Source organism: Amphibalanus amphitrite, unplaced genomic scaffold (assembly GCF_019059575.1).
Source record: "Amphibalanus amphitrite isolate SeventyFive unplaced genomic scaffold, NRLGWU_Aamphi_draft 000198F_arrow, whole genome shotgun sequence".
Taxonomy (NCBI): Eukaryota; Metazoa; Arthropoda; class Thecostraca; order Balanomorpha; family Balanidae; genus Amphibalanus; species Amphibalanus amphitrite.
In genome coordinates, this window is record NW_024881693.1 from 401,373 (window position 1) to 428,807 (window position 27,435).

Consider the following 27,435-nt stretch of genomic DNA (forward strand, 5'->3'; position numbering starts at 1 on the left):
CCTTACACATTTACAATTTTTACAATTGAAGCGCCTTTTGCTTGTCATTTTATATTCATGTGCGTTTTTATGACGTCATGGTAAGCGACCAATCGAATGCGATAAAAGAAGAATATCAGCGAATGAACGCATCAGGCGTAAGATTTGATGACGTCATTTTTGAAAGCTATATTTTTATTTAAGATTCTTATTCAGAAGCATGTTGCAGAAGCTGCGACGGCAGGTAGCGCGTGTTTCTGCCGGGTATTTGCGTTAAAATCGATTAATTATTTGATATTTCTGGTTGTGCGTAATGGCTTTTGTGTGCGCAAGTAAGTGCATATTTCAATATATTCTATCCAGTAATTGGTAAATTATATCGTCATGTTTTCGCGAGAATAAATACGGATTCCTCTGCGTCATGATTGTCTCTTTTTGTTTCAGCATAGAATATTGATATGCTGATTGATTTGGGTAATTCGATTTTAAAGTGATATTTTGATCGGCTTCATGTAATTTTTCGCGTATTTTATTTATCATTTATTTTACCCTCCATATTTTATATTTAAATTGCATCATTATGTCGTAATTTATGCCTATTGTCCACGTCCATCCCTTAGCACGTTTGATTGAAGTCTGAAAGGTATAATAGAAAGATATAAGTATAATAGAAAGGTATTAGTAAGCCTGGCATCCCAGGTTGATGGCAGATTGGGATGGCAGAGATATACAGAAAAAAAACTAACCTGACCTGACCAAACCTTACCTACAACTGAACCTACCCTACAAACCTACAGCCTAGTTACAACAATATCTGGCATCTTCCTGGGATGCCAGGCTTACTTATACCATCTGAAATATTTCTGGGCATTTTATACCAGGCATCTCACATGCTGTCACCTGTTTGTGGAAAGTCGTTAAACTCTAGTTCTTGAGATTGAGATATTTACACGAATTTTGTTGTTGGTTGCACATTGGTAGTTGTAGGTTGTAGATTGGTAGGTTGTAGGTTAGTAGGTAAGGTTAGTTCAAGTTAGATCAAATATGTTTTGCCCTGTAAGACCATTTGTTGAGTGACTTTGTTAAGTAAAATTTGTGTAAATATCTCTAGTCTAGCGACTTTTCACAGATGGGTGGCAGCAGTCTCGCTATAAGAATACCTATTTATCTATAAGCTTACCCTACCAATTTTTTTCCTTAGACTAGTCTTACCAACAGAAGAATGATCAGCTGCAGTTATTTTTGCCCTTATTTGCATTAAATTTCACCAGCTGTGCACAAGAAAATAACCACTGATATATCAGTGAATAACAGCCTACTTGATATGTTTCAGTACCTAATTAATTTGTAATGCTTGGCTGGTTAAGCTTATGGGGAGCTTTTGGAAATGAAAACACCAATGTCCAACAGCCAATGATATTTGGCTGTTTCACTGTTGCTATATTCCAGTGTTAATCAGTCACTATTTATGTTTTTCTTTGAATGCACACTCTTACCCAGTAAACATGCCGACGTCGGCCCGACGTCGGCCGACGTCGGGGTGACGTCGGCAACTCGGCATCGGCATGCCGACGTCGGTCCAACCTCGGCACGACGTCGGCTGGATGTCGGATATGCCCGCATGTTCCGACGTCCAGCCGAGGTCCAGCCGACGTCGGGCCGACGTCGGACCGAGATCAATTGCTGAGGTCCAGCCGACGTCGGGCCGACGTCGGACCGACATCGGCCGCTGTTTTGACCGTTAAAATAATATAAAATACATGTTTCATGTTTCATCAAGAGCTCCTGTATTCAAAATATCCTCAGGAAACTCAAATCTTCCTCCACGCCGCAACCCCCTGATCCGAACTGGACGGGAAACTTTATCCCATTTGGGATTGCCCGTAAGCCGAGCTCGCCCGTAGCCGGGTGCGGTGAGCGCTTGGGGGCTGCTCGGCCTATCCTTTGGTCAGGCTCAGACCCGGCTACTCACCAGGGCGGGGCCCAGTTCATATAGAAAGGCCAGTCGGCAAGTGTCACTTTGCCAAAGTGCCACTAATCAAAGGGACACTTTGGGAAACGTTGGTGCAGGTGTGTAAGAGTGGCTATATGAATCCATTGTGGGGTCACCCTTTCCAATAAGTGTCACATAACAGCAATGGGACCAGGGACTCTATATGAACTGGACCCAGGGTGCTCGCCAAGAAGACCAATATCTCCATCCTATCATCCTTCCGGCTCTGAAATGGTCTTGTCAGACCGAAAGGGCATAACCCAACAAAACAAACTAAGTTCGTTATCTGGCTGCGTGGTGTAGTGGTTAGCGCACTAACCTCGCGTTCAAATGACACGTGGTTCGAATCCCATCGCCGGATGATGCTTTTGGCGTGTTGTCCCAGTAAACATGCCGACGTCGGCGACTGGGGGGCTCGAATCCCGCCGCCGGTTGATATTTTTGGCGCGTTGTCCCAATAAACATGCCGACGTCGGCCCCGTCGGTCCAACGACAAACGATCTCGTCAACCTTGTTGTTGTTGTTGTTGTTCGTCCTCTCGGCGTCTAGCGACGCGAAGCCTCGCGGCTTAGCATCCCTCTGCGCGCGGCCGCCATGGCCGCGATGTAACTTGTGCTCCTTGCAGTTTCTCTGGTTGGGGCGTGTATGCTTCCCGTCAGGCGGAACCGAAGCCCCATCTGCGCTGGGCACCGCAACAGAATGTGATCTGGGGTGTCGGCTTCCTCCTTACAGAGTGGGCAGAGGGCTCCGCCGCATGCTCGTTCATTGCAGGCGTCGCACTGCCGTGTGGGGCTCTTGCCGATGCGATGCAGGTACTGTTGCGACCCTGACCAGTGTGCGGCTCTCAGCTGGTGGACGTCGATAGCCGTCAGACGGTCCAGGCCAGACACTGTGGGTGGGCGCGTTGTCCCCATCAGGGTTCGGAACCAGCCTGGGGGTCGCTGCTCTCGTGTGCGAGCGTCCGCCGCTCGCGCCGCTGCTCTATGCACTGTGCGCGTGTCCACCGGTACCTGCTCTTGGGGGAGAGATGCCGCCTCCTTGGCTAGGCTGTCGGCCATCTCATTCCCAGGCAGCCCGCAGTGGGACGGGACCCATTGAAGGCGCACCTGCCGCTCTCCATTGTCGGACACCAGGGCCAGAGCGTCCCAGACAGCTCGGTTCAGCTGCGTCCTTTGCTCGGCCGGGCCACTCCGTAGGGCAGATAGAGCTGCTTGCGAGTCGGTACACAGTATGATGGGGTCCTCCTCATGCTCAGTGTGGTTGCCGATGTAGTGTAGTGTCTCGCGGAGTGCCACCATCTCCGCTCGGTAACTCGAGCAGAGCTTGCCCGCTGGTGCGCGGAGCTCGTGGCTCTCCCCGTCGGGCCACTCGATATAGCTCTCGTCAACGACCTCGATATATATCTCGTCAACCTCGGCAAACGACCTCGGCCCGACGTCGGCTCGACGTCGGCTGGACTTCGGATGGACGTCGGAACATGCGGGCATATCCGACGTCCAGCCGATGTCGGGCCGAGGTTGAACCGACGTTGGGCCGATGTCGGCATGTTTACTGGGTAGTTTGTTTGATATGATCAGTATTTTGGAAAGAAAATAATATGTGTAATATTATTAATCAAAAATAATAATTTGATGCCAATGCCAACTGTCAATAGCATTTGACTTCTAGCTGTTAAAACTTCCTGCCAAAAACATTTCTTTTATTTCTGTGTTTCCACACTGCCTATATGACAACTCATCAGTTCTGTAATTAAAAATTACCTGTATTAATATATTGTTGTGTGACTCAAATGTCTTTCATTAATTGCCTTTTCATGCATGTTTTACAGGCATGAAACATCATGATTCTAGGACACCCTTCATAGGCGTGTGCCCCCTCCCCCCCCCCCCGCCGCCCTATTTTCTCCCTCAATCAGTCTCTCACTCCATTAATGCTCACTCACAGTCAGTAACGAGGCGCCAGAACACCCGTGCGTCTCGCCCGTGTCTGGAGCCGTGTTCGAGCGCCGCCTCATCGAGAAATACATCACCGATAATGGCGTCGATCCGGTGGCCAACAAACCGCTCTCGGCAGACGACCTCATCGATATCAAAGGTAACTGACGATGACAATGACAGCATTTGTCGCTGGTGGCATGAACCGCCGGTAGTGTGCCCGTCATTAGGGAATGGTTTTCAGGCAAAACCATTGCTGTATTGTTGTCTATTTGGCTGCTTCAATATTTGGCCTATTTTGTTCTTCAGTTACGACGAGTCGAATATGGGTGAGTCCTCGTGATTTGAATGAGTTAACGTGATTCCTTGATTGCTTTTTGTTAGCAAGCATAAAACATCCGACTCTTATAGGCATATTAGCTGGCTACCCATCTAAGGTCTAACTGCATCCCCACCTTTCCGCAGTGTCGGCGCTGGTGAAGCCCAAGGCGCCGTCGGCCACCAGTATCCCGGCCATCCTCAAGTCGCTGCAGGACGAGTGGGACGCCGTGATGCTGCACAGCTTCACACTGCGGCAGCAGCTGCAGACCGCCCGTCAGGAGCTCAGTCACGCGCTCTACCAGCACGACGCCGCCTGCCGCGTCATCGCGCGCCTCACCAAGGAGGTGACTGCCGCCCGCGAGGCGCTGGCCACGCTCAAACCGCAGGCGGGCGTGCCGTCAGCGGCGGCCGCCGCGGCGGCGGTGGGCGCGCACACACCCCAGCCGGCGGCGGCTGTCGACACGGCCGCCAAGCCCGAGCAGGCGCAGCCGGAGGCCGGCATGACGGCCGAGGTCATCAAGCAGCTGCAGGACAAGGCCACGGTCCTGACGCAGGAGCGGAAGAAGCGCGGCAAGACGGTGCCAGAGGACCTGGTGACGCCGGAGACCCTGCGCAGCTACAGGACAGTCAGCAGCAACCCGGTCAGTGGCGGGGAGAGGGTGATATGGAGGAAGGATGATAATGTTGGATGGATTGCTTAGAATCATCTGCTACGTTAAACACTATAAATTAAAGGTCGTGTTTAAACGTGTGCTTTGCGCCGTGGTCTGTCCTGTCATTTCGCCGTTTATCGTCGCCACCATATTACCCTAAACATATTTTACCCCGTATCATTCGACTTTTCTTGTTTCACTAACCCCTACCCTATCCTCACACCAACAGGGTCTGCACAGTGCCTCTGTGCCGGGTATCCTGTCTTTGGACGTGCACCAGGAGGACACCAGCAAGATTGTCACGGCCGGCAGCGACCGCAACTGTACCGTCTTCAACAAGGACACCGAACAGGTGGTCTGCATCCTCAAGGGTCACACCAAGAAGGTCACAAAGGTCATCTACCATCCGGAGGAGGTACGAGGGAGTCGCCGAGAGTGGAACTGGCTTTGGGGAGGCTTTTGGTTTGGCAAGGAATGGTCAGAATGTGGTCTTCGATAAACAGATGTTAATGAAATAAATTTGAACGATTTTACGACCAAATATGCAAACAATCATAGTGCGATCCATTTCTGTCCTCTGTTTACAGATAATGTAGTTCCTAGTTCCCCAATATTTACGAGGCAGTCTTAGCACTGTCCGTTTATTTATATTGTTACTGCCGCATACATTACGCTTACCGTTTACTCTACGCCTTGCTGTTGAGTCTTGAAGACTATCCTCCCTCGCTTATCACCACGTGCGGCTGCACCTGCGGCTGCACCTGACCTGCTAACGCCTGCCGCTCCACAGGACACGGTGCTCAGCGCCTCCCCGGACGCCACGATCCGCGTGTGGAACGTGCCCACCTCCCAGACGGTGCAGCTGATCCGCGCCCACGACGGTCCCGTGACCGGTCTGTCACTGCACGCCACCGGCGACTACGTGCTCAGCTGCTCCAGCGACGAGAACTGGGCCTTCACAGACGTGCGCACCGGCCGAGTGCTCACCAAGGTAAGTGGCAGAGATGGTAGACCAGAGGAAGAGGAGTTTTCCGGCGTCACTTGGTGGCCACTGGTGTGGGTGATGCTTGTCTGAATAGATTTAGTGTGAGTGGCTGAAAGGGGAGGGAATGTCCAGTTATCAGAATGCCGAGTTTTCGTGATGAGTGATAAGGCTCGGGGTAATACGTACTGCATAGCGCAGATAGTTCAGCCAGTATACTGTAGCTAACTGTAGCCTCTCACTCAGTGGCACTCATCTGCGATTGGAACTAACCGGTGACCTGTGTCTTACCTTCAGTTCTGACCAGTTCCCCGCGCCCTCACCCACGCCTCCGTCCCTACAGGTGGCTGACAACAGCTCCAGCGGCTTCACCACTGCTCAGTTCCATCCGGACGGTCTCATCTTTGGCACTGGCACCTCCGGCTCGCAGATCAAAATCTGGGATCTCAAGGAGCGCAGCAACGTCGCCAACTTCCCCAGTAAGGACGACACTGCGTGTGTGATTTCTCATTGTGCTAAGTTGTGAAGCATCGTACAATTAACTGAGGCTTTGTCTCGTTTCAAGCTACTCATTTTGTATCACGTACTAATTAAATAAGGGACTCGGCACTGATTTCAATCACAGAAAGAATCCTCAAGCCATTGACGCACCTTGCTGACATGCGTCCCCGCCCCGCCCCCGCAGGTCACTCGGGTCCTATCACTGCCATCTCGTTCTCTGAGAACGGCTACTACCTGGCCACATCGACCGATGACTCTTCCGTCAAACTGTGGGATCTGCGCAAACTGAAAAACTTCAAAACGATCCAGCTGGACGATGGTTACGAGGTGAAGGACCTGTGCTTCGACCAGAGCGGAACGTACCTGGCCGTGGCAGGAACCGACGTCAGGTGAGAAATTGGAAAAGATGGAGGTACGAAGGGGAAGGGGCTGAGAGATCATTGGGGAAGGACAGGCGTATCGTTTGAAGTGACGTGACGCGGACCGCTTGGGGTTTGCGGACGTGCGTGATGGGGTGACCACCAGCCCGTAGGAAGGTGTTGTGATCAGATGAGCATCGTTGAGTCCTGAGGTTTGTAAATGGTAAAAGACTGGTGATTAGTTAAACTAACCGCATGGTCGCTCGTCTGTTTGCTCTTTCTCTTCCTTATGAGTACTGTCGACTAAAATGTTTCCGTGCTCATCTGACGCCGTCCCTCTCGCTCCCTCAGGGTGTACATGTGCAAGCAGTGGCTGGAGTTGGTGACGTTCACCGACCACACGGCACTGGCCACCGGCGTGCGGTTCGGACAGCACGGCTCCTACATCGCCTCGGCCAGCATGGACCGCACGCTCAAGGTGTATTCCATCTAGTGACACCTGTCGGCGCTGGCGGTAACTAAAACTTCCTGCTGCGGCCGCCTACGGGGCGGCTGAAGGCCGGTTTACACAGGCAAGGCACTACGTGACTGAGCGCAGTTCATGTCGATGTAATCTATGCTGTGGTTTAATGAACCCCTAAAAGGGCCTGAAATTGATTTGCTGGCCTGGCAGTGGTAAAAAAGTGCGGCATTCTTGAGCCGCCGAAAGGGCTCTATGAATTGCTCAGAGATGGGAGTAGTCAAAGCATGAAACTGAAGCTCTGCGTTTGCTACCCACCAGCAACAGCAGTCTGAATGTTTTCTGAGGCACATGTACGATGCCGATCCATCCAATTTCGATTAAAATTTTGGGTACCTGAAAAGGCTGGTTTTCATCTCTACTTCCCAAGGCTCTAAGTTTCCGTCGCTCACGCTAATGAACTCCAGTTCGCGGCTGTACTAGCCCGGTCCTCTTACCGGCCGGACAATTTTCATTAGGGTTCCATCATTCCGAGAGACCCCCTGGTTCTCTTGGCTGTGTGTGGGAGCGGCTGATGTGCATACTTCACTGAAGAGCGGTGAATGAGTGCGTGTGCGTGTGAGTGTCTGTGACAGAACGAGAGAAATGTGTACACGGACAGTGAGATGGAAACTGGTGGAGACAGATCGTTTGTGAACAGTTTTGCCGAGTGGTCTAACGTGCGGCGGGTGTCATTTTTCATCACAATACATCAGGAAAGATGCGATAACTGCTGTGTAATAGGAGTTGGGAAGGGAGACATACCGGCCAAATTGAATAGTGCAATCATGGCTGAAATTGTGCTCGTATCTCAGGCTCGCGTGTTTCGATTGTTAAGGTCGGATTCGTTCTGATGCATTGAAACATTTTGATTGTTTTCAGCTTCAATAGGTGAGCTTTCAGAGCTTCCCTGCTTTGTGAGTTGTGCAATTTTTAATCTGCGGTCGGTAAATACTGCCGGCCAGAAGCCGGTGGGAATCCCAAGGTGAAAGAAAGTTTCTGCGGCAACCGGTATTCTGGAGGCTTCCAAACTGACCCAGTGGGCTCCCCAGGGATGTTCCATGGGTTTACCGGTGAAATACCAATCGTCTCCTTAAGTTCTTGCAATCTCTGGCCACTTTGAAGAGCGGGGAAACTGTTAAACCGCGCGGTGTGAAATTCCTCTTGTGTTCCTGGCGCCACCCACTTGACTCACCGACATTACACTGCGATTATCTTTGAGAGTCCGTTTTCGCGGGAGATAGTGTATTCATTGCGACTGAAATATCAAACATTGTCGGCGAATGGAAATCAAAACCACATCACAGCGCTCATAATCGTTCACTCCCGCCCGCACGCCAACACATAACGTCAATGCACACACACGCTCGCCCACACGCACACTACAAATCATGGCACTATCCCTATATACCGCCAGCAGTGTGCGCGTCGCGATTAAAACCGGTACGTAACAACATGATGAGCTACGTTGTACCACACACTCGACCGGGCCTGGAACATGATGATGTCACTTTGATGACATCAGCCTGGCAGTCGATGTTGGATAACTTAGCGCGGGTCGATCGTCGTTTTATTAAATAGACGCGGGCGGGGGCGTAGAAACTACAAAAAAGAAGGCCTTTCCCGCGAAGAGACGCGATGAGAGTTCACAACACGTTGCGGGTGAAATCCGAGGCTCGCGGGCCTAGGAACGTTCAGTCTAATGTTGCAGACCACTGACTAGCCCTGCATCCAAATCGCACCGGAGTCACGCGCGTTGGCGCTCGAAACACTGGCGATAGTTTGTCGATTGCCTGCATTGGGGAGGCGCCGATAGTTCTGCGCCTCTGTTGGTGGTTGTAACGCCACCTGCCGCCTGTGACGTAAGTGTGACGTCACACTGCGCGGGACACCGATTTATCTGAGGTCGGCGACATCAGCTCTGTCGTGAACTATCGGAGACCACTGCGTTGATGAGAATCATCGCTGGCGCCTACCTCAGCAGGCATCTTGAAAACCCGCTGAAATAGGCAGACACAGCTCCTCACAAAGCGTTCCTCGAGGTCCTCGACAGTTGTCAGCGTGTCCCCTGCTCACGTCACCGGGTCACTTGGGTCACGGCGTTAGACGGACGCCGTCTGACTGCGCAGCTTCTCGAACAGCGAGGGCCGCGGCTTGCGGTCCCGCCGCTGGGGGCGGATCCTGTTCCGCCGCCGCGGGCCGGGCGCCTCCGTGGGCTCCTCGGTGGGCGCCTCAGTGGGTGCCTCAGTGGGCGTCTCGGGCTCGGCCGGGGCGCTCTCTTCCTCAGCAGCAGGGGCGGCCTCGGTCACCGCTGCCAGCTCCTCTGTGGTGGAGAGAGCACAGGGTCAGAGAGGGAGAGAGAGCGGGGAGATGGAAGGGGGAAAACAGTAGTCAACGATGAGGGCGATCTCGGTATTTTGTTAGGGGGCGGGAGGTTGGCAGCGAGCGCAGTGGAAGAATCTGTTGATTGGCATTGACGGATATATTCTTATCTACCTGTGACGCGCGAGACTTTAAAGTCGATATGCGAAAACAAACAGATACGATTCATATTTACAAGTTACAACATTCAACTTTCATGCTGGCGGATCCACGGTGGGGAGGAGATTAGCCGAAATGGCCGAAATATGTCAGCAATCGGTGAAAAATTACCCCAAACCAAGCAAAATGAGCGAATTTCTTTCAGCTTGCCATTCATGGATCCGCCAATGATAACAAATACATAGCATACAATACACTTGCATTCCAATAAAGCCAATGCGAAAAGAGACAGAGCAGTGAAGTTTTATAGTTTTCTGATAGCGCAGTGAAGCTGCCGAGAAGGACGACCATCGTGGGTCGTAGGCATTTGATGAACGTTGTGCAGAAACAGAGACTCGAAATAGGCATAGATAATGCTCAAGTAAGTCACAAATTGGCAACAAGCATGATGCACGGGGGATGGTCTCGCTCGCTACCTGGCTGAAAGCGTTTCATGGGAAGCACAGCGTGGGGAGGACACGGACATTCAGTGCGACTGCTCACCATATGTCAGCATTGCACACATTCAAACACTCAATTTGAATTTACACGCCCAAACAGTCAGTGCACTGAAGCGCCTGGCGTCCTGCCGCCCATTCTCCGTAAGCCCGATTACCTGCGTCAGCATCCCGGATCGCCAAGCTAGGTCTCACCCTGAACCAAGAGCTCGATGGCCTGTTGCGCCTCCTGTCGCTCGCTCTCTGACTCGTCAGCCTGCTGTTCTGGGACGGGGGTGGGGGCGGCGGGCGCGCCCGGCCGCTGGAATAGAGAGGCGAGCCGCCGACCGCCTGACCGGCCCCCGGTCCTACCCCGCCTCAGACCAGGGATAAAGGCCCGGCGCTCCCCGGTCGGCCCACGGCGGCGGCCGCTAAACGGACGCCGTGCCGGCGCCGGAGCGGGCTCCTCCTGCTCCTGTGGAACCTCCTGCTCCAGCTCCTGTGGGACCTGCGGCTCCTCGGGCTCACCCTGGGGCGCGGCGGGCTCCTCGGCGGCGGCCGGCTCCTCCTCGGGCGTCTCCTCGGCTGCGACAGTGACGGTGGTGACCTCCGGCTCCTCGGCAGCGGGCGCCGGCGCCGGCGGGCGGCCGAACAGCGAGCTGCGCCGGCCGCCCGGCCGGGTGACGCTGCGGGCGCGCGGCAGGGGAGGTAGGTTACGGCGGCCGCCGGCAGCTCCGCGCTGTCGGAACCGGAGGCCGGCCACCGGCGGCGCCGGAGCCTCCTCCTCCGCGGCGGCCGGCTGCTCCTCGGCAACCTCAGGGGCGGCGTCAGCGACAGCAGGCTCAGCTGTCTCCGCCGGCTCGGCGGCCTTCACCGCCGCCTCCGCGGCAGCGGGGGCCTCGGCGGCGGCGGGTCCGGCCCTCCTGTCGGTGCGGCCCTCCTGGCTGGCGAATCCCACAACACCAGCGGCCTCTCCGCGGGCACGGCTGGCCAAGAAACCACGGGTGCTCGGGCGGCGGCCAGGGCGGCCAGCGCGGCCTCGGAAGCTGCGCCGAGAGCCAGAGGTGGCCTCCTCTTCCGCAGCAGGGGCGGCGTCCTCGGTCGGCTCGGGGCGGCGACGGAGGCTGCGATTGCGGCCCACAGCCGGTCTTCCGCTGGTCTCCGAGCGGGAAGACGCAGCGGCCGTCTCGTCGTCAGCCTCGACACGGCCTCGTCCGAGCCTCCGTCCACCGCGACCGAACAGGGAGCGGCCCCGGGCGACCGGCGCCGGCTCGGGAGTCTCCTCCGCGACCTGGGTCTCAGCCTCGGGGGAGGCGTCGACCTCGGCAGCGACGGCATCAGTGGCAACATCAGCGGGGGCATCGGCAGCGGCCTCGACGGTCTCAGCTTCAGCCGGCTCCTCACTCTTCTGTTCTTCAGCAGCAGCGGCGGCGGCGGCGGCGGCGAGGGACGGGCGCCTGCCGAGGCCGGGACGGCGACGACGACCGAGACCGAGGCGTCCGCGGCCGCGGCCGGGCCTGGCGATCTCCTTCTCAGCGGTCGAGTCGGTGATGCTGTTCACTTCCGTTTCTTCCTCCGAGGCCTGCGCCTCTGCGCGCCGACCGCCGGGCCTCCTGGAGGCCAGGCCGCGCCGGGAACCACCGAAACGGCGGCCCGGCGCCGGGGCCGGTGCGGCCTCAGCGGCGGGGGCCTCCTCAACTGTCTCTGCGTCTGTGCTCGTCTCCTCCTGGCGCCTGCCTGGGCGGGGGCGCCGGCGGCCTCCAAGGCGTGATGACCTCAGGGGAGCGCGGCCGCGGGTGCGTCCGAAAGACCTGCTCGGCTCCTCAGCTACGGCAGTCTCTTCCTCCTCAACGGCGGCGGGAGCCGGGGCGTCAGTGGGCTGCTCCTGGCTCTCAGCGGGAGTCTCCGGCTCAGCGGCGGCGGGGGCTTCGACAGCCTCAACGGCAGCCTCAGGGGCAGCGGTCTCGATGGCGACTTCAGCGACAGGCTCCTCGACGGCGGCGGCGGGCGCTTCGGTCACTTCAGGCTCCTCTACAGCCGAGGGGCGCGAGGGGCGGCCGCGCGTGCGGAGTCCGCCACGGCTGCGGAACGTGGCCTTGGGGCGGAAACGGGACCCTCTGCGGCCGGTGGGCCCGCGCCGCTTCTCTTCGGCTTCAGGGGCGGCCTCCTCGGCGGCATCAGCGGTCTCAGGCTCGGGTTCGGCCCTGGCGCCGGGGCGGGGCCTCGGGCGGCGGCCGCGGCCACCCCTGCCGCGCAGCCCCGGGCGGCCCAGCCGCTGCGGGGCGTCCGTCGGGGCAATCTCCTCCTCAGCGACAGCCTCAGGGGCCGGCTGGACCTCCTGCTCCGTCTGCGTCACGGCCTGGGACTCGGTCTGAACCTCGGCCTGGGCCTCCTCAGAGACCTCAGCGGCGACCTCCGGCTCGACTTCAGCGGGCTGCTCCTCCACCTCCGGCTGTCCGGGGCGGCGGGAGCGGCCGCGCAGGCTGGAACGACCACCGAACCGGGGACGGGGACCACGGCGGCCACCGGGCGACAGGCGGCGCGGCGGGGCGGCGGCCTCCTGCTCAGCAGGGGCAGCATCAGCAGCGGCATCAGTCTCTTCGGCCTGGGTCTCAGCGGGCTCCTGACGGCCTCTGGCGGGTCCACGGCGGCCAGCACCCAGGCGAGGGCGGCTCTGGCGTCCGCCGAACCTCCTGCCGGGCGCGGGCTCCTCTGCGGCCTCCACTGCCTGCTCGGGCTGCAGCTCCGGCTGACGGCCTCCGATCGGCTTCTTGGTCACTTCCTTCTTCTGCTCCTCCTCCGAGCTCTGCCGTCCGCGGAAACCGCCGGGCCGGCGACGGAAGCCGCCGCCGAACGAGAGGCGCGGCCGCGGCCGGCGCGCTCCCGGCTGCTCGGTGGTGGTGGTCTCCTCAGCGGCCGGCGTGGTCGCCGCCTCGGTAACTTCCTCCAGGGGCGGCAGCGGCGTCAGCTTGACGATCGTGTCGGGCCGCGTGCGCAGCTGGCTGAAGTCGATCTCTGTGGTGACCTCGACCTCCGGGGTGGTCTCTGTAGCGGCCTCTCCGGCGGCAGCGAGGGCCTCGGTGGTGGCAGCCGGCTCGGTGGCGGGCAGAAGCTGCTCGGCGCCTCCGCTCGTGGTCGCCTGCTCACCGGCGGCTCCGACGGCCAGACCTCCGAGGGCGAACAGGCTGGTGACAGCGTGCTGCTCAGTGACAATCTCCGTCTCCGGAGCCGGGGTGGTGCTGTCACGGGGCGGGAAGCGAGTCTGCGCCGGCAGACGCTCCTCATCGACAGCGGCGGCGGGGGTGTCGGTCACGTCCTGCTGGGAACGACCGCGGCTGCCGAACCCGAAGAAACGACCGCGACGGCCTTCCTCCGCCTGAACGGCCTCCGGTACCGGCTGGGCGGCCGGCGCAGGGGCGCGGGAACGGCCACGGGAACGGGAGAAGGGGGAAGCGCCCGCCTGAGGGGGGAACCGGCTGCCACGGCCGCGGCCCAGCGAGGGCGCGGCGGCGGCGGCGGGCTCTCCGCCAAGGACATCATTGACTGCAGCGGACTCGGTGGGGAGCTCGGGGGCGGTCGGCCGGCCGCCGCGGCCGCGGCTCCGGCCACGGCTCTGGAACCGGCTCTCGGTGCTCTGGGCAGCAATCTCCTGGGGCTGCAGCCGGCGACGTCCACCTCCAAGCGGCCGACGGGAGCGCGTGGCCTCAGCATCCTCATCGACCGAGTTCTCAGCGACCGTCGGCGGCCGGCGGCCTCGCGACGAGGTCCTGCCGAAGAACCGGGACGATCCGGTGGAGGTGCTGGTCAGCTCAGGCTCCGGGGCGATGGGGATCGCCACGGGCTCTGTGGAGAAAGAGCTGGGGCGCAGACCGCCGCGGCCGCCGAAGCGGGGCCGTCCTCGGCCGCGTCCGAGCAGCGTCTGCTCGGTCACCTCATTGGTGATGCTGTTAGGCGGCGGCGGCGGCGCCTGGGTGGTCGTGGTGGTAGTGGTAGTGGTAGTGGTAGTGGGCGCCTCGGTGGTCACAAAGGGAGCGGCGAAATCGTCCTCGAAGTCGAGCGAGTTGGTGCCCTCCTCGTCGTCGTAATAGTAGACGTATTCATACTCGAGGATGGTGCCGTTCTCCAGCTCCTTGCGGACGATCCGCGAGGATACGGGCTCCGAGGAAAATTCCTCCTGGCCCACCGCCAGCGACAGCAGCGCCGCCAACGGCAGAAGCCTGAAACACAGACGGAGGGAGTAATAAATAACATGAACATCGATGCATAGGTTTGACAGTGAAGGTAATGCAGCTCAAGACGGCCCAGTGCTTGGACCAATTTCATAATCTAGAGAAAGGAAAAGTGGGTGTTCATTGATATGCAGGACGTGAGAAGACGCTGCAAGTAAACATCGTGTCGACCCGTCTACGACCTTTCGCTATCCATTTATCTTCCATTTACCATCCATCCATATCATAGCGTACACAGTCAGCCTCCCCGCGGGCTAAACCGTCTCGATCGTAACGTCCCGATAGTGCCTGTCCACTTGGCAGCGACTGGGGGCTACTAGGGGCTGTTCAATATTGATAATTGGTGAAAGGATTCGCTGCTTCTGATTGCTGCAATCTCCGCTTCAGTCCAACTTGTATAGGTATGCAAATTGTTTATTCTGATAAGATGGCCATCACACCTTTCATTTTTAATAAGAATTAATCCGTGCCAGCACTTCGGTAAATGTAGAATGTATTTACCTTATCTAGTGCATACTCCTTCTACCCCCGCCCCCCAGTCCTCATTTCTTCTCTCCCTCCCTCACTCCCCCCCCCCTCCAGCAACAGCGGCTCTCACGGTTCCATTGTCCGTCCCCCACAGCGCCGTGGCCGCGTCTGCGCCTGCGCCCTGGCCTGGGGCTACGAGTCGGGACCGCGCCCCTTGTATCGGCGACCTGTGACCACGCGGCCGACACGCCTTTCACGTGGCGTCACGGCTGCGTGTGACCTCGACAGTGGGGGGAGAAGGGGGCAGGGAAGGAGGAGGGGCACGCCCTGTTATACCGGCGTTCGGTGGGGAATTGGAGGAGGAGTGGTGGAATGGAGAGGAGGGGAGACTGGCACTAAGAAAACGAGAAGAAGGGGTTCAGTGTCACGGAGATTATGTGAAAATGGGAGAATCGGGGACCAATCGGTACGAGCCGATCATCGTAACAGATGAAAGAGCGTTGAAACCAAGGTTAAGGCTCAGATTGATTGTTACAGATGACGGTTCTACTAGAAATATTCTGAATCTGGATAGCTTTGTTTCCGAGCGTTGCGGTCTCGAGACTGCAACGGCGCATAGAACGGTATCTTTCAGTGAGCGAGCGAACGTTGAAGTCTTCGGGGACTTCAATGCCGAGTATAGAAATATCCTTTCATATTCTGAAGGCCAGAGCCAGCCATTGAGATGTCAGGCGGGTGAATGGACACTTGAAAGCTTTATCTAGAACCGACCTTTTTCTCGGAGCCAGTGAATCATTGGACATTCACTACTATAACCTTCACGCAATTCGCCGTTTACATTTGTTATTAAGGCATACCTTCCTGTGAACGCTTTCTTTCATGTTCATACTGACCGAGATAATTGCCAACAATGCCGCCTATAAATCCAGCAATAAACCAATTAACGAATTGACAATTAACCACTTAAGCGACTACCTAGCCTGCTGGCCAAACCACTTTCACTTTCCCCATAGTTCAGCTGTACCGCCAATAGCTTCTCCCGTGCGTCCTTCCCTGCTCCAGCATGGACGCGTGGCATGAGCTTATCATCGCTTCTCAGCGCAATGTAAACCTGAGCCATTTCTCGCTACAGCCAAATCCATTGTCCATCCCCAGCTCTAGAGCTCCTCTTTTCCCAGTCTCACGGCCACGGAACAGCGGCAGTGACCGGGCGGACTAAAGGCAGCCAACTTTCCCTCTCACAAAGACGAACGGGTGACCAGCTCACCGTCTCTCTCCGCCCTGTAAATGTCCATGAGATGAGGAGGAGGTGAGCCACAATCTCCGTGCACGACCTTGGCGCCGCGGGGGCCCGTGCCAGTCACCGTGCTCGGTCGATCGGCGAGGTAGCTCACTTTTCGATCACACAGCCCGGCCGGGAGCCGCTCACGGCTCAACGCAGGTCGGAGAGGCAGTGACAGGATTAGAGATCACGCGGGGCGGCTGATTCAGTGGCAGAGTCCGTCTGCAAAGCTGCAGAATTGCAGAGGCATGAGGGTGGTACAGTGTCGTGCCTGGTACCCTGTCAGGTTGAGAGGCTGCGGACACGCGGTGACGAGAGCAAAAGGAACGGGTGCAGGGGGAGCGGTGGTAAAACTGGACAGGGTGCTACTGTTGTAGTAATGGTATTGATGCGTTTTATTGAATGGTTCCCGGTGCCGCAGGTCACGGTCTCGGTCCTGGAAAATAATGTTTGTTTGTGTTGACTTAGTGTTGACTGTCGACTGAGTTGCTTAAATGTGATCGCTGGTTTTAAATAGCACTCAGATCAAATATCTGTAACGCGTCCTTCTTTGTCGTTTTCTCGTCCTTTTTACTATGTTTTGCGAATGTGCTGCTCTGGTCTCATTACTGCATTCCTTTTTAATTTCGTACGCCATTCTACCAAACAGGCATTTACCTCGCGAGAAAATTATCATAGGTCCGTGATAACGTGTCTTTTATGTAGCGTGTTGCCCACTCATACAGCACTGAACACCACTGTTGAGCAGACCAGCTTGTGAGCAACTATATGCACCTTGCGTCTGCATAGTGCATAGACGGCCGTTGTCCGTTGCATTGTATTATGGCTTATTAAAATGAGCAAAGCACTTTTCATTGCTGACATTCGCACATTGAAAATAATGAGTGTGTGTGCTGGAGACCAGTGAAAGCATATCATACACCAAACTAAGCTTTACAGGTAAAGAAATGATAAAGCAAATATAGGCGTGCGTTGCTGCAATACCGCTATCGTAGCATGTTGCGAATGTCGCACATAAAACTCCCCTAAAACACATAGCGCATAAACATGTGGTACGGTGTCATGCTTAATGACACATCAAAGCTTCCAGTGCTGTCCCGACGTGCTCCGTAACGTTAACTCCCGCATACCGTACAATCTCTCCCACACACGGCGGCACGGTGGGCGTGTCTTTTCTCCTCGGCTCGTGGGAGAGCGCCTCTGGGGAGCTGTATAAGGTGCACCACGCGCACGGGACGCCACCGCAGCCAACGCCATGGTTACGGTGTGAACAGGCCGTGAGGGTTGAGCAATTTATGGCTATGTTCGGTAATGTATGGGAGGAAACTTCAGCGCTGTCGCGGCATGCGTTTAGTTCGCACCAAGCGCTACTGTTGTGGAAAGTTTCGCACGTAAAGTGATAACTCATAAAAACTGACGGGTCAGTGCGCTGCTATTTGACTTTAGGGTAAACACTTAATGGGTTGTTACTTCTCCCGCCATGGATACATTAAACATCTATCGAAACTGTCATGTTTCAGCTAGAGCTCCTCTGGATTACCTACACATAAAAGAGATAAACGATAAACATAATTGGGTCACACTGATCCCTCCCCAAATCATCCCTCCCCAGCGCCCGAAGCCGGTGATAATCTCGGGCTGTGCGCCGGCGGCGGTGGCTGCCGCGAAGGCCGCGTCGGTCACCCAGTGCCGGTGCCCCTGTCACGGTCACCCCTGGACGAGACGCGTCTCCGCTCCCCGGATTAGCTCGCCGCCAAAAACTGCCGTAGAAAGTTGTTTCCCGAAGGACGGAGACCGCGACAAGTAGGGGAGGGTGGAGAGAGGAGCGGAGGGGCGGGGAGAGGAGCGGAGGAGGTCAGCAGGTCTCGGTGCTGATGGTGGATTACGTCATCGACATCGGATCAGAAGAACGGATCTTTGATAGTTGACAGACGAAGGGAAATGTTCTTTTCAAGGACCTGTAGTGCTATTTCCTAACGAATAAAACGCCGTTATCGGCTTCATCAGATTCAAGCAAAGGCAACTTCCTTAAATTATGCATATTTACCTACGCTCTCTGAATGAAAGAAACGTAAAAACACTGAGGCGAAACCCGTCTCCTGATTTGTTTGACTCGGACCGAATTTACTGCGTCCGCACTGTCACCCACGGAGGTGTTTTTGTGGCCCATGTTGTGGGTGTCGCTGCCAGAGAGGTGTTTTTGTGAGTGTCCGGTCCAGCTGGCAATGGTTCGGAGGTTAGGGCGACGCTCTAATGTGGCACGTGCCGCCCTGCACCGACTCAAAAGGAACTTGAGCAAAGCTTAAAAACCGGGGAGATCACATCAGTGATCGTCGTCCCACAGCCCTTGTCGTGACGGTTAGGAAATTATGCCTTTTATACTTGACGATCACATTCATATTATGTATGACACGCCAAAGGAGGAGAGAACGCTTTATTTTTTTTTAAATATAAATAAAAAAGCCAGGTAAACAAATGGCATGTCTTCAATCGTAAAAAAGCAATAATAATGATCGGGGATGCCATTCACACGAACGTAAAAAGCGATGTGACAGACTTCACATCCAAGTTCATCGCTTTTTAACAGTGCTTATCATAAAACAAACGTCACGGCATCATAAAGATCTTCCCTTGACCGATTGAACCGAGAGCTACATACAGCCTTCAATAATCCACTAAAAGCTACAGCAACACGAAAACTAGCCGTCACATACGAGCCGCTATTCCTCTTTCCCATGGTATTGAGTCGTCTTCACTCGCTATAATTCCATATCAGGACCTTTTACGGTCCATTTAATCTCCCCAACCTCCTTTCGATCATCACGTGACCCCACGTGACCTAACGCTCAGGTATCTCTCAGACAGCGGGATGCCATCAAAACCGTTCAACGGCCTGGCCCGCGATCCAGGTCAGTCCGTGCGTTCACTTTCGTTGGCCGCCCCGGCTAAGGTCGACCGGTTCAAAGGAGATGCGCCAGCCGGTACGAAAAACCCGCCGGCCCGCCGAGCCGTGCCCGACTGTGACCCATGAAAGGTGAATGTGTCTCACACATGCGTGACATGCTTCACAAGCAAAATTGACAGTTCAATGATGTCAGAAAACCCTTCGGTCTCGGGACACTGTCTTTACATCTGTTATACCTAAGCTCATTGCTTGATTGTTTGATTCTACGGAGAGCTACAACATAAAAATACTCCGGTAACTTCTTGGAATCCTGCATCTGGCAGAAAAGAGCGATTAACCACAAGGGAATTTTTATTGAGCCGTAAACAACGAACACTTCTCAGCGATCCTACAACGATGGTATGAAGCCAGGCAACTCCCAGTGGGTGTGGTCGCCCGTCCTGCACTAGTGACCTGCTATACTCGGATACAGGGCGTGGCCATTCGCGTACTGTGGCGAGCCAGTCGTGACGTATTAGCGTGATAAGATATGCACCAGAGATCGGCCACACTATAAAGATCGCGTGAGTGACATAATAGACCGGTGACATGAAAATAGTAGGTATCATGAGCATTCCAATTTTAGACCAATTCGAGTATTGCGATCGGTGATTTAATGAAAGGTTATGCGGAAATCATTGGAGCCGATTTTAGTATTGCATGGATATGACACGATTGACATGTCCTTTAGTCAATTTACCTTTTATGCCATTTGTCGCTTATTATTCAAGATATATCGAGGCATAGGCATTAATTTTGGTGAAGAGGCATGCAATGCAATGAACACTGCAGTGCCTCAAGTAAGATTTTAATGACTTAATACTTTGAGCAGCGCATACTGCCTCATACGGGTGGAACGTCGCATGTCTCCATGCATACATTTCCACCTGGCTTGCGACTACCGAGCCTAGAACCACAGCGCTTTCACACGCCGTCAAAATAGAGTGTCAAACGACCGCACGACACGCGCGAAACCCCTGGAGCTCTCATTTTCACTGTCATTGCCTTCGCCAAGCTACGTCGTCGAGCGAATCTCAAACTTCCGCGCACCGAGAAGAGACGGGGATGACTGTCGCCTTTTGAGAACTCGGCTGGGCAACGTCTCGACGACAGATGTCAAGACGTTGTTGTCGCGAGTTCCATGAAAATCGGTTTGCCATGGATGTCGTTTCTACCCACTGCGTATGTAAAAGGGAAGGGAGACGGTGGGTGTTGTCATGCTTGTGCCGAGCTCATGTGGAATTTTCGCGTACATTTTATGTTCTGAAAAGCGCATCAAATAAATGCGATATGCTTGCACTAGCCTGCAGTCGTCCATGCAATATTTTGGAGATCTCACGCCACGCTACTTATAGGTACACTAAACAATCCCTTGACATGTCTGATATACCATAAAGATAACTGATGGAGCATAGAGTACATACAATATGCTTGCACTTGCACTTGAGGCCGATATATGGCACCAAAGCTCCTACCAGTGGAGACGTACCGTTCGTCAAACCGCTCAGCGTAACACGACTTAGAAAGTGTATGTAACTATGTGTGTGAGACGTGTGTGATGTGCGTGCTTATGGTGCTGCATGTGTGCAGCGTTTTTATATGAGACTTCGTCCATTCTTGGGTTTCTATGCCTGTGGATGATGAATCAAATAAACAAATAAACAAATAAACAAGCATGTTCTTACCCATGCATTATTTGCCTAGAATAGCCTAGAATAGCCTAGAATATCAATATCCCACATCGCTAATGGTAGAAATAGCCATGGCATGTTGAAAGCATGTCCCAGTCGGCTATGGTGCTACAGCTGCATGTTTTCCCCCTCTGCGAAGGGGCATCTCACAATTGTCACACGTTTACCACGCTTGGAAGTCGGATAACTTCCCTCGCATGATTACTTTACGCTTTCTTATGCAGATACAATGCCGTGAGCGAAGCAGGATCTGATCACGCTAAAAGGAGAAAAGGACATTAGTGGCTTGCGGTATACGAGCTGAAGTATCACATGGATACCACTGGTTTCATTCGTTTAATTATTTAATATGTGTTCTGAACCAAAAACACTCATCGCTAAGGAACGTCAGAGTCCATAATCAGCTTTACGGTAGGGCCTTGTCAAAATTCTTGAGTCGTTGAGACTCCTTGCGTGCCAGGTTGGGGCTCGGCCGCGCGGATAATGCCCATTTCAGTAAGCTCTCCGCCTGCCCACACTGATCTGCGGTTAGTCTCTCTAAGGCTACCCTCTCCGCCGTGACCCGTTCCACCCCGCCCCTCCCTGAGCGCGGCAGCTGGGCCGGGCGGTGCCAGGCACAGAGGTCTACCGTCCGCGGCGCCCGTCCCGTCCTCCTACCCCACATCTCCCACCTGGGTGGGGCTGGGGAGGGGGAGGTGACCTCACCCAGACCGGCCCCTCAGCTGCGTGCCCCCTCCCCCAGCCCTCCACCCCGCCCTGCCCCACAGTGGAAGGTCAGATAGCTTGAAGCCCGGGGCTCGTTCTCATTTTAAAACGATGGGGAGGGATCAGCCGTGGGCTAGTGCCGGAGGATGCTAGGAAAATGATGATTTGCCTGCCTAATTGTAGCACCGGGGCAATTTGGGTACCAGCTGGCATTTTTAATAGTACACTACTCGAGGAAGAGAATGCCGCAAGGAATAACGTAATAGGTTTATAATAGAGCCAAGGCAGCCAAGGTTAACGTTACCAAATACCGGAGTTCCGTTATTTGTCGCGATAAAAAGGCATCCTCTTAAAGACGCTCTTGTAGGCACAACACTATTGATTTTGTAAACAGCCGACAGTCTAAAAATATTGAACACCTACGGAACAGGATGTGAGAAATCAGGTGCATTACTTCCCAGAAATCTGCCAGAATTCCCTACACTTCGCACGCTTCCACTGAAGGAAAACTCTCTGGCTTGGAGAGTACTGAAACACGTCGCTCAGCCGATCGGGCGTGGTCAGTCACGTGACCTTCCCGGTTTCCCCTCCCCATTATCAGCAGTTGAACGAGGCCCAGAGCAAGGCTAAGGTCTGTCCTCGACGGCAAACGAAGTGGGGCACCGCCCGCGGTATCCCAGAGCCGGCCGAGAAGGAGATTTACTGCGATTGGACGGCGTTTTGTGAGATCGGTGGCTGATTAGCTCGTGTTTCGCTCATTAGACTCGTGTCGGACGTTATCTGCCCAGGACGTGACGACATAAGACCAATTGACATATCACGACCCACCAGACTACTACGTGGACGGCGTGAGGACCTTGAGATGTTTTCTTCCGCTGGCCTTACAGTGATAAAGGTAGCATTACATCTGAGATAGCAAGCTGTTGGTCCCGGAGTGTCGAGATAAAAACCGAGCCTTTGCCATTGAAATACTGCTGACCTCAGGGTGCATTACAAGCCGCGATACCTGGACAAGACATTAGTGTTTTGTTGATAGGTTAGAGTTCAAATCAACAGTGCAACTAAAAGCGCACTCGACAATCTTGTCTCTTCTGAGATGAAGGGGAAATAAATCGCGACTGAATAGCCGTGGCACGTTTCCGTTTTTGCTGGATGACTGGTCATTGCGCGGCGTTTCTTACTGAGAATCTATTGCAGCGACCTCGCAGCGGTAAGGATATTTATGCTGACCTAGTTACATCACAGGACAAAGGTCAACAGAGGCTCGAGGGAGTTCCGGGAGCCGCCGGGGATGTCATAGGGGGCCCGAGGGCGACGGTACTACGGAAGGAAGTAAATACTTAGACGCTAAAATAAGAAAACGACGCGCTAGTTTTCCAGGCTACTTATTGAGAAGGCGATTACCGATGGATAGTCGGTCAACACCCAGTGGAAGCTGAGAGTGAGCCCTGATATTGTAAGCATTACTTCGGCATTGAGTGACATCAGAAAGGGCTCTTTGACTTCCAAAGCAAGCACAATTTGCCAACTGGTCTAACCAGGATAGCAACTCACTTATCGTAATAAGATTCGGCGCATAATTCAACTGCAGCGACTGATATTAAATCCCGCTTACCAAACAGTGAATAAGGATGGAGCAAGTCCTCCCAGCGTTGGGCAACATTGGCCGTATGAAATGAGCGCTATAGGCCAGAGGCAGTGTCGAGCCGCTCTCCTCGTCTGTGATCAGGCCCGCCCCGTGATCTGGGCAGGGTCGTGCGCCACGACGCCGAACTCTGGGCGTGGCTCGAGCACGGCGGGAGGGGTGGGGCGGCCCGGTTACGCCACTCACGGCGCCCGAAAACACACATGCACACAGCCATCATGGGTAGATGAACGACAAAGTCCCATCTCAACCTGAATGGGGAGCTGTGCGACACCATCAAACTAACTACATTGGACAAATAATGTTTCAGCTTACGACAATAAAAACTAAGAGGCTGATCTGAGACTATCATCCCAACAGATCAACTTGAGACCAATATCAGCAATTGAGCATTTGTACATTCGCAGCTTCAAAGCTTCCCATGCGATTCTCCCGCGACCCTGGCTCTAGTCGGACCTCTACCCTTGGCGGTTTGACCATTTTCCAGGCACCTTGCACCGTCTCGGGGTCCGCCCGCTTATTCACCTCGCATTCTTCCACACCGCTCGAGGCCGTCTGGGCAGCCCCCCATGTGTTCCGATGGGCGGTGTCCGGTGGCCTGTTGGTTTTGTGGGCCCGCTGCCCCGCCGCGCCCACTGCTTGGCCTTGCATTGGTCGCACGCTGGGGTCTGGGGCGAGTGGTGTGGCCGGGGGCTCCGCCCCAGTGGTAAACAATGGGGAGAACCGAGTCGTGAAAGAAGTCTCGACTTGACCCAGTCTCTCCGAGGCTGTGGGATAATGGCGGACTAGCTGGGGTGCAGCTCCGTGTTTGTCGTCGTGAGAATTGAATAGTTCGTGCAGCACAAAACAGTTGGGTACTCCACTCCTTACATTATTCTGGAGAAACGTCAGCGTTCTGGCTCTGATCGGCTAGTTCGCCGCACATGCTTAGTTTCTCTACTCCATCGCAGTCATCGTACGCCGAGACTTTTCTCGCTGCCTTTTGCTGAAAATCCCACCGCAAAAGTCCGGCTGGGAAACCAATTACAGATTGCACTTTGCAGGCAGTATTTTCAATTATGCATAACTCTAAGTTCATATCCGTTTTCTTGGACCACGTTTTCCTAGCTTCTACAGCACTTAGATGAGAAGAGCATGCAACAATCTCTCCTCATCACGCTTGTTTCTCCCTAATATTGTAATGGCTCTTTATCACGTACGCCTGCCCATCCTCTCTGCCAAACTGTGACCAGCCACCGCGCATTTCCGCGTTTTCACAACACTTGTTCGTCATCTGGGTACGTTTGCAGCACAATGGCTCAGTAGCCGATGGGACAGCCGGTTCCATTCCACATGCCATGCAATCGTCCCGTTCACCCCCGATTGCGGCACCGGCCGACCCGAAGGCGACTTGGCGCGCGGGGGCGTGCGAGAAGCCACCGGGCCACACGCCAGACTGGCCGCTGTTGCCCAAGCGTCGCCCACAGTCGCGCAGAGCTGCCGGCAGCGGCTGCCGCCACCCCTCCGCCCCCGCCCCGCCGCGCCGGCCGGCCGACATTCAGCTGCAGATGAGCGGAGCGGCTGCGCCGGACGGCACGGGAGCGCTGCGGCGCAGCCTACCCTCTCGTCTCGCCCAAGGTCGCGGCGCCGCAGGTAAAAGTGAATGCATAGAAAGGCGGCAGCGCCGAAACCGGTTGTGGCGCGCAAGCCGGCGGATTACGTCCGAGGTGACCTATGGCCGGCCCGAGATGAGGTTCGGGGGATGGGGAAGGGATTTGGGGTCAGCACGGGTGGCCTATAGTTACCTATGCAGACCCTGCCTCGCCCGCCCGGTCCCTGGCGCAGCCCCAAAGATGGGACGGGACAACACTCCCCGGCCTTTCGCAAACTGTCGCCTGACTTCTAGGGCCCAGTAAGAGCGTGAATATCAACAAGGTTCCTTTCAAGAGTGTCGTGTCGCCAATACGTGTGCCATCAGCAAGGCCCTTAACATTGGGCACGGTTGAATGCATCCAAAGTTCCCAGTGATTTCTGTCAACCACATGTTCTCGGTTATTTCCCAGCGAATTGTCACTCATAAAAGTCTCTTCTCTTGGGATTTCCATTGACAGTTTTCCACTTTCAATTGCACTGATTGACGGCCAATGCATGTGCCAGGATTCCTCGCCTGATATAGTACGACAGAAAATTACCATCGGTCTTGTGGCGCTCACTCTGACCTCACAAATGGCTCGCTCGACCCAGCTAGCCGGTCACGATTTGACCTAGCGTCTCGCACGAACCCCGTCTGCCGGTCCCGCCAACGCGGGGGAGGGTAGTGGAGAGAGGGAAGCCGGCCGACCGGAAAGTTATTATTGTCGGGGAGCACGCGCGACGCTTCGAGCAGCAATGTTTCTTCACCGCGGGGTCTGAAGTCTAGGCTGACAATTTCGATTGATCGTGTATAATCATACGTTTGAATCTAGGCTGATTGCACCCACAACACTTTGATTGTCATTGTCGTTTTATCTGTTCAACACTCTGGAATGCTTAATGCATTGTTTCGTAGTTGTTAAAATGTTAAAATGAGTTGCGAGGCCTCATTACCTAATAAAGAACAAATTGGACTTATGATTTAATGCATCTAAAGGCTGTCTATTTTTATAAACGTTCCGTGGACGTCAAGAGACTGGGCGTTAACATAAGATACATATGATCCAAAATAGTCGGCGTGGGAATAAATTCATACGTAACGTAACATTAACAAACCGATTCAGGACGATGGACATGCTGATATGATCAACCGATGAGTTCTTTTTTAGTAATTTTGTGTAGACAGTTACACTAGAAGGTGTTTTAAACGGTTGCATATGTTAGTGAAGTGGCTCAATTTTAATGGCATCAGTAAGAATACGGTAACATTTGTTTGCGATGCTAAAAAAATTAAGATAAAATATAAAGAATAATGACAATGATGACAATACAAATAACTAGACATGTGGTGAACGAAAGCGATTTTGTATTCATAGAAAACAAATTTATGTATGCAGGAGAAATTGCAAAATAAAGTTCTTTGATTGCCATTACTCCATTTTTTATTCACGTCCTGATTCCCGGCCGTTTCTGTCCCGCTCGTGGACCCACCTTTTCAGGATCATGGCCGGTGTCCTGGAGGGGACCTCCTTTGTCACCAGCGGCACCGACCGAGCACTCGGTGTAGCAAACGGCACGTCTCGCGTCCCTGCCCGAATGAGTCGCAGCGCGGGCCGGTCACATAGTTTTATAGGCCCCGCCGCCGCCGCCGCCGCCGCCGCCGCCGCCCGCGCCGGCTCGACTCCCGGCACTAGCTCACGGCGTCAGAGCCAGAGCCGCCGCCCGAGCGCCGCGAATCGGCCGTCTGCGCGGGGCTACGCCCGGTTATTCAGGGATTTTTTCTTCATTTTTAAGTCGGGAAATTGATACTGGTTAGCTCTGCATAGCATGATTATGATGGACTGACTTATCGGAAAGGCATTTGGCGTTTGCAATGTAAATTTCCAGCCGACGTAAAATATTTTTATTGCTTAAAAGATTAGCACAATCTGGAAAAGTTTCGTTACAGAAACATTATATTCATTCCTAAAGCCTGTTACTTTCTTTCAACATTTTCATACTGTGTAATATTTATCAGTTTAAAAGGATTAAAGTCTTAATTTTACAGCCTAAATTACAATTAATGTCATTATGCCGGATGAAATTAACGAAATATCAACTACGAAAATAAAATTGCAATAGGTGAGCAACGGACATATTTCAATAATTTTAAACCAATTCACGTTCTTTCATTACCACATTCATTCAGTTAAAACATAAAACATCACATCCTAGTTAGAACATAGCGTTTAGCACACCAGCATTGTTTTTTGCTTGCACGCCTGTGTAATATGTAATAGGATGTGCATCATTAAAGACTTTTATCGGTAATGCTTAGCATGAATGACCTCCCTATCGAAAATGAAAACAATGTGGTATTGAAAATCACAGGCATAGCATCCAGCGTGCGGTTTAGCCCTTGCTTAGGGCCCTGTAGTCAATAGATTGGCAATGGACATCTGATCGAGAGTGACGTGGGCTGCTTTTTGCCCTTATCCACTGCAAAAGTCCAATGCAAGCCAAGTTGCTCCAATAAATACTGGTTACCGCCTGTTTAAGCCAGTTGCTATAAGTAACTTCTGTGTTGCATATCACCGTAATGAAATCGATCCTTTCCCGTCCACCTTCCACTGAAGTGTGTCCACGGACAATAACCGGATAAAGTTGTCTATTCCCGAGCGAGGGAAACTGGTTTCTCGGCAA

The 27,435-nt window shown here is 54.1% G+C and overlaps 2 protein-coding genes across 3 annotated transcripts; one reads left to right on the forward strand and one right to left on the reverse strand.

Annotated features, from left to right (window-relative positions):
- The first annotated feature begins 200 nt into the window (after window positions 1–200).
- Window positions 201–7,951, forward strand: LOC122384791 (pre-mRNA-processing factor 19-like). Its single transcript, XM_043372535.1, has 8 exons — window positions 201–311; window positions 3,917–4,066; window positions 4,372–4,868; window positions 5,110–5,295; window positions 5,671–5,871; window positions 6,206–6,341; window positions 6,548–6,752; window positions 7,074–7,951. The coding sequence occupies exons 1-8, from the start codon at window positions 293–295 to the stop codon at window positions 7,213–7,215; spliced, it is 1,536 nt and encodes a 511-aa protein (XP_043228470.1). The 5' UTR covers window positions 201–292; the 3' UTR covers window positions 7,216–7,951.
- A 498-nt stretch (window positions 7,952–8,449) lies between these two features.
- Window positions 8,450–26,345, reverse strand: LOC122384794 (mediator of DNA damage checkpoint protein 1-like). Of its 2 annotated transcripts, none has more exons than XM_043372539.1 (3): window positions 26,245–26,345; window positions 10,395–14,395; window positions 8,450–9,544 (listed from the first exon to the last, which is right to left on the reverse strand). In XM_043372539.1, exons 1-3 carry the CDS (start codon window positions 26,256–26,258, stop codon window positions 9,324–9,326), a joined length of 4,236 nt encoding a protein of 1,411 aa, XP_043228474.1. In that variant the 5' UTR covers window positions 26,259–26,345; the 3' UTR covers window positions 8,450–9,323. The 2 variants fall into 2 exon arrangements, with proteins under 2 accessions (XP_043228474.1, XP_043228476.1); XM_043372541.1 differs by having other exon boundaries at window positions 10,707–14,395; window positions 26,245–26,338.
- Window positions 26,346–27,435: the final 1,090 nt, after the last annotated feature.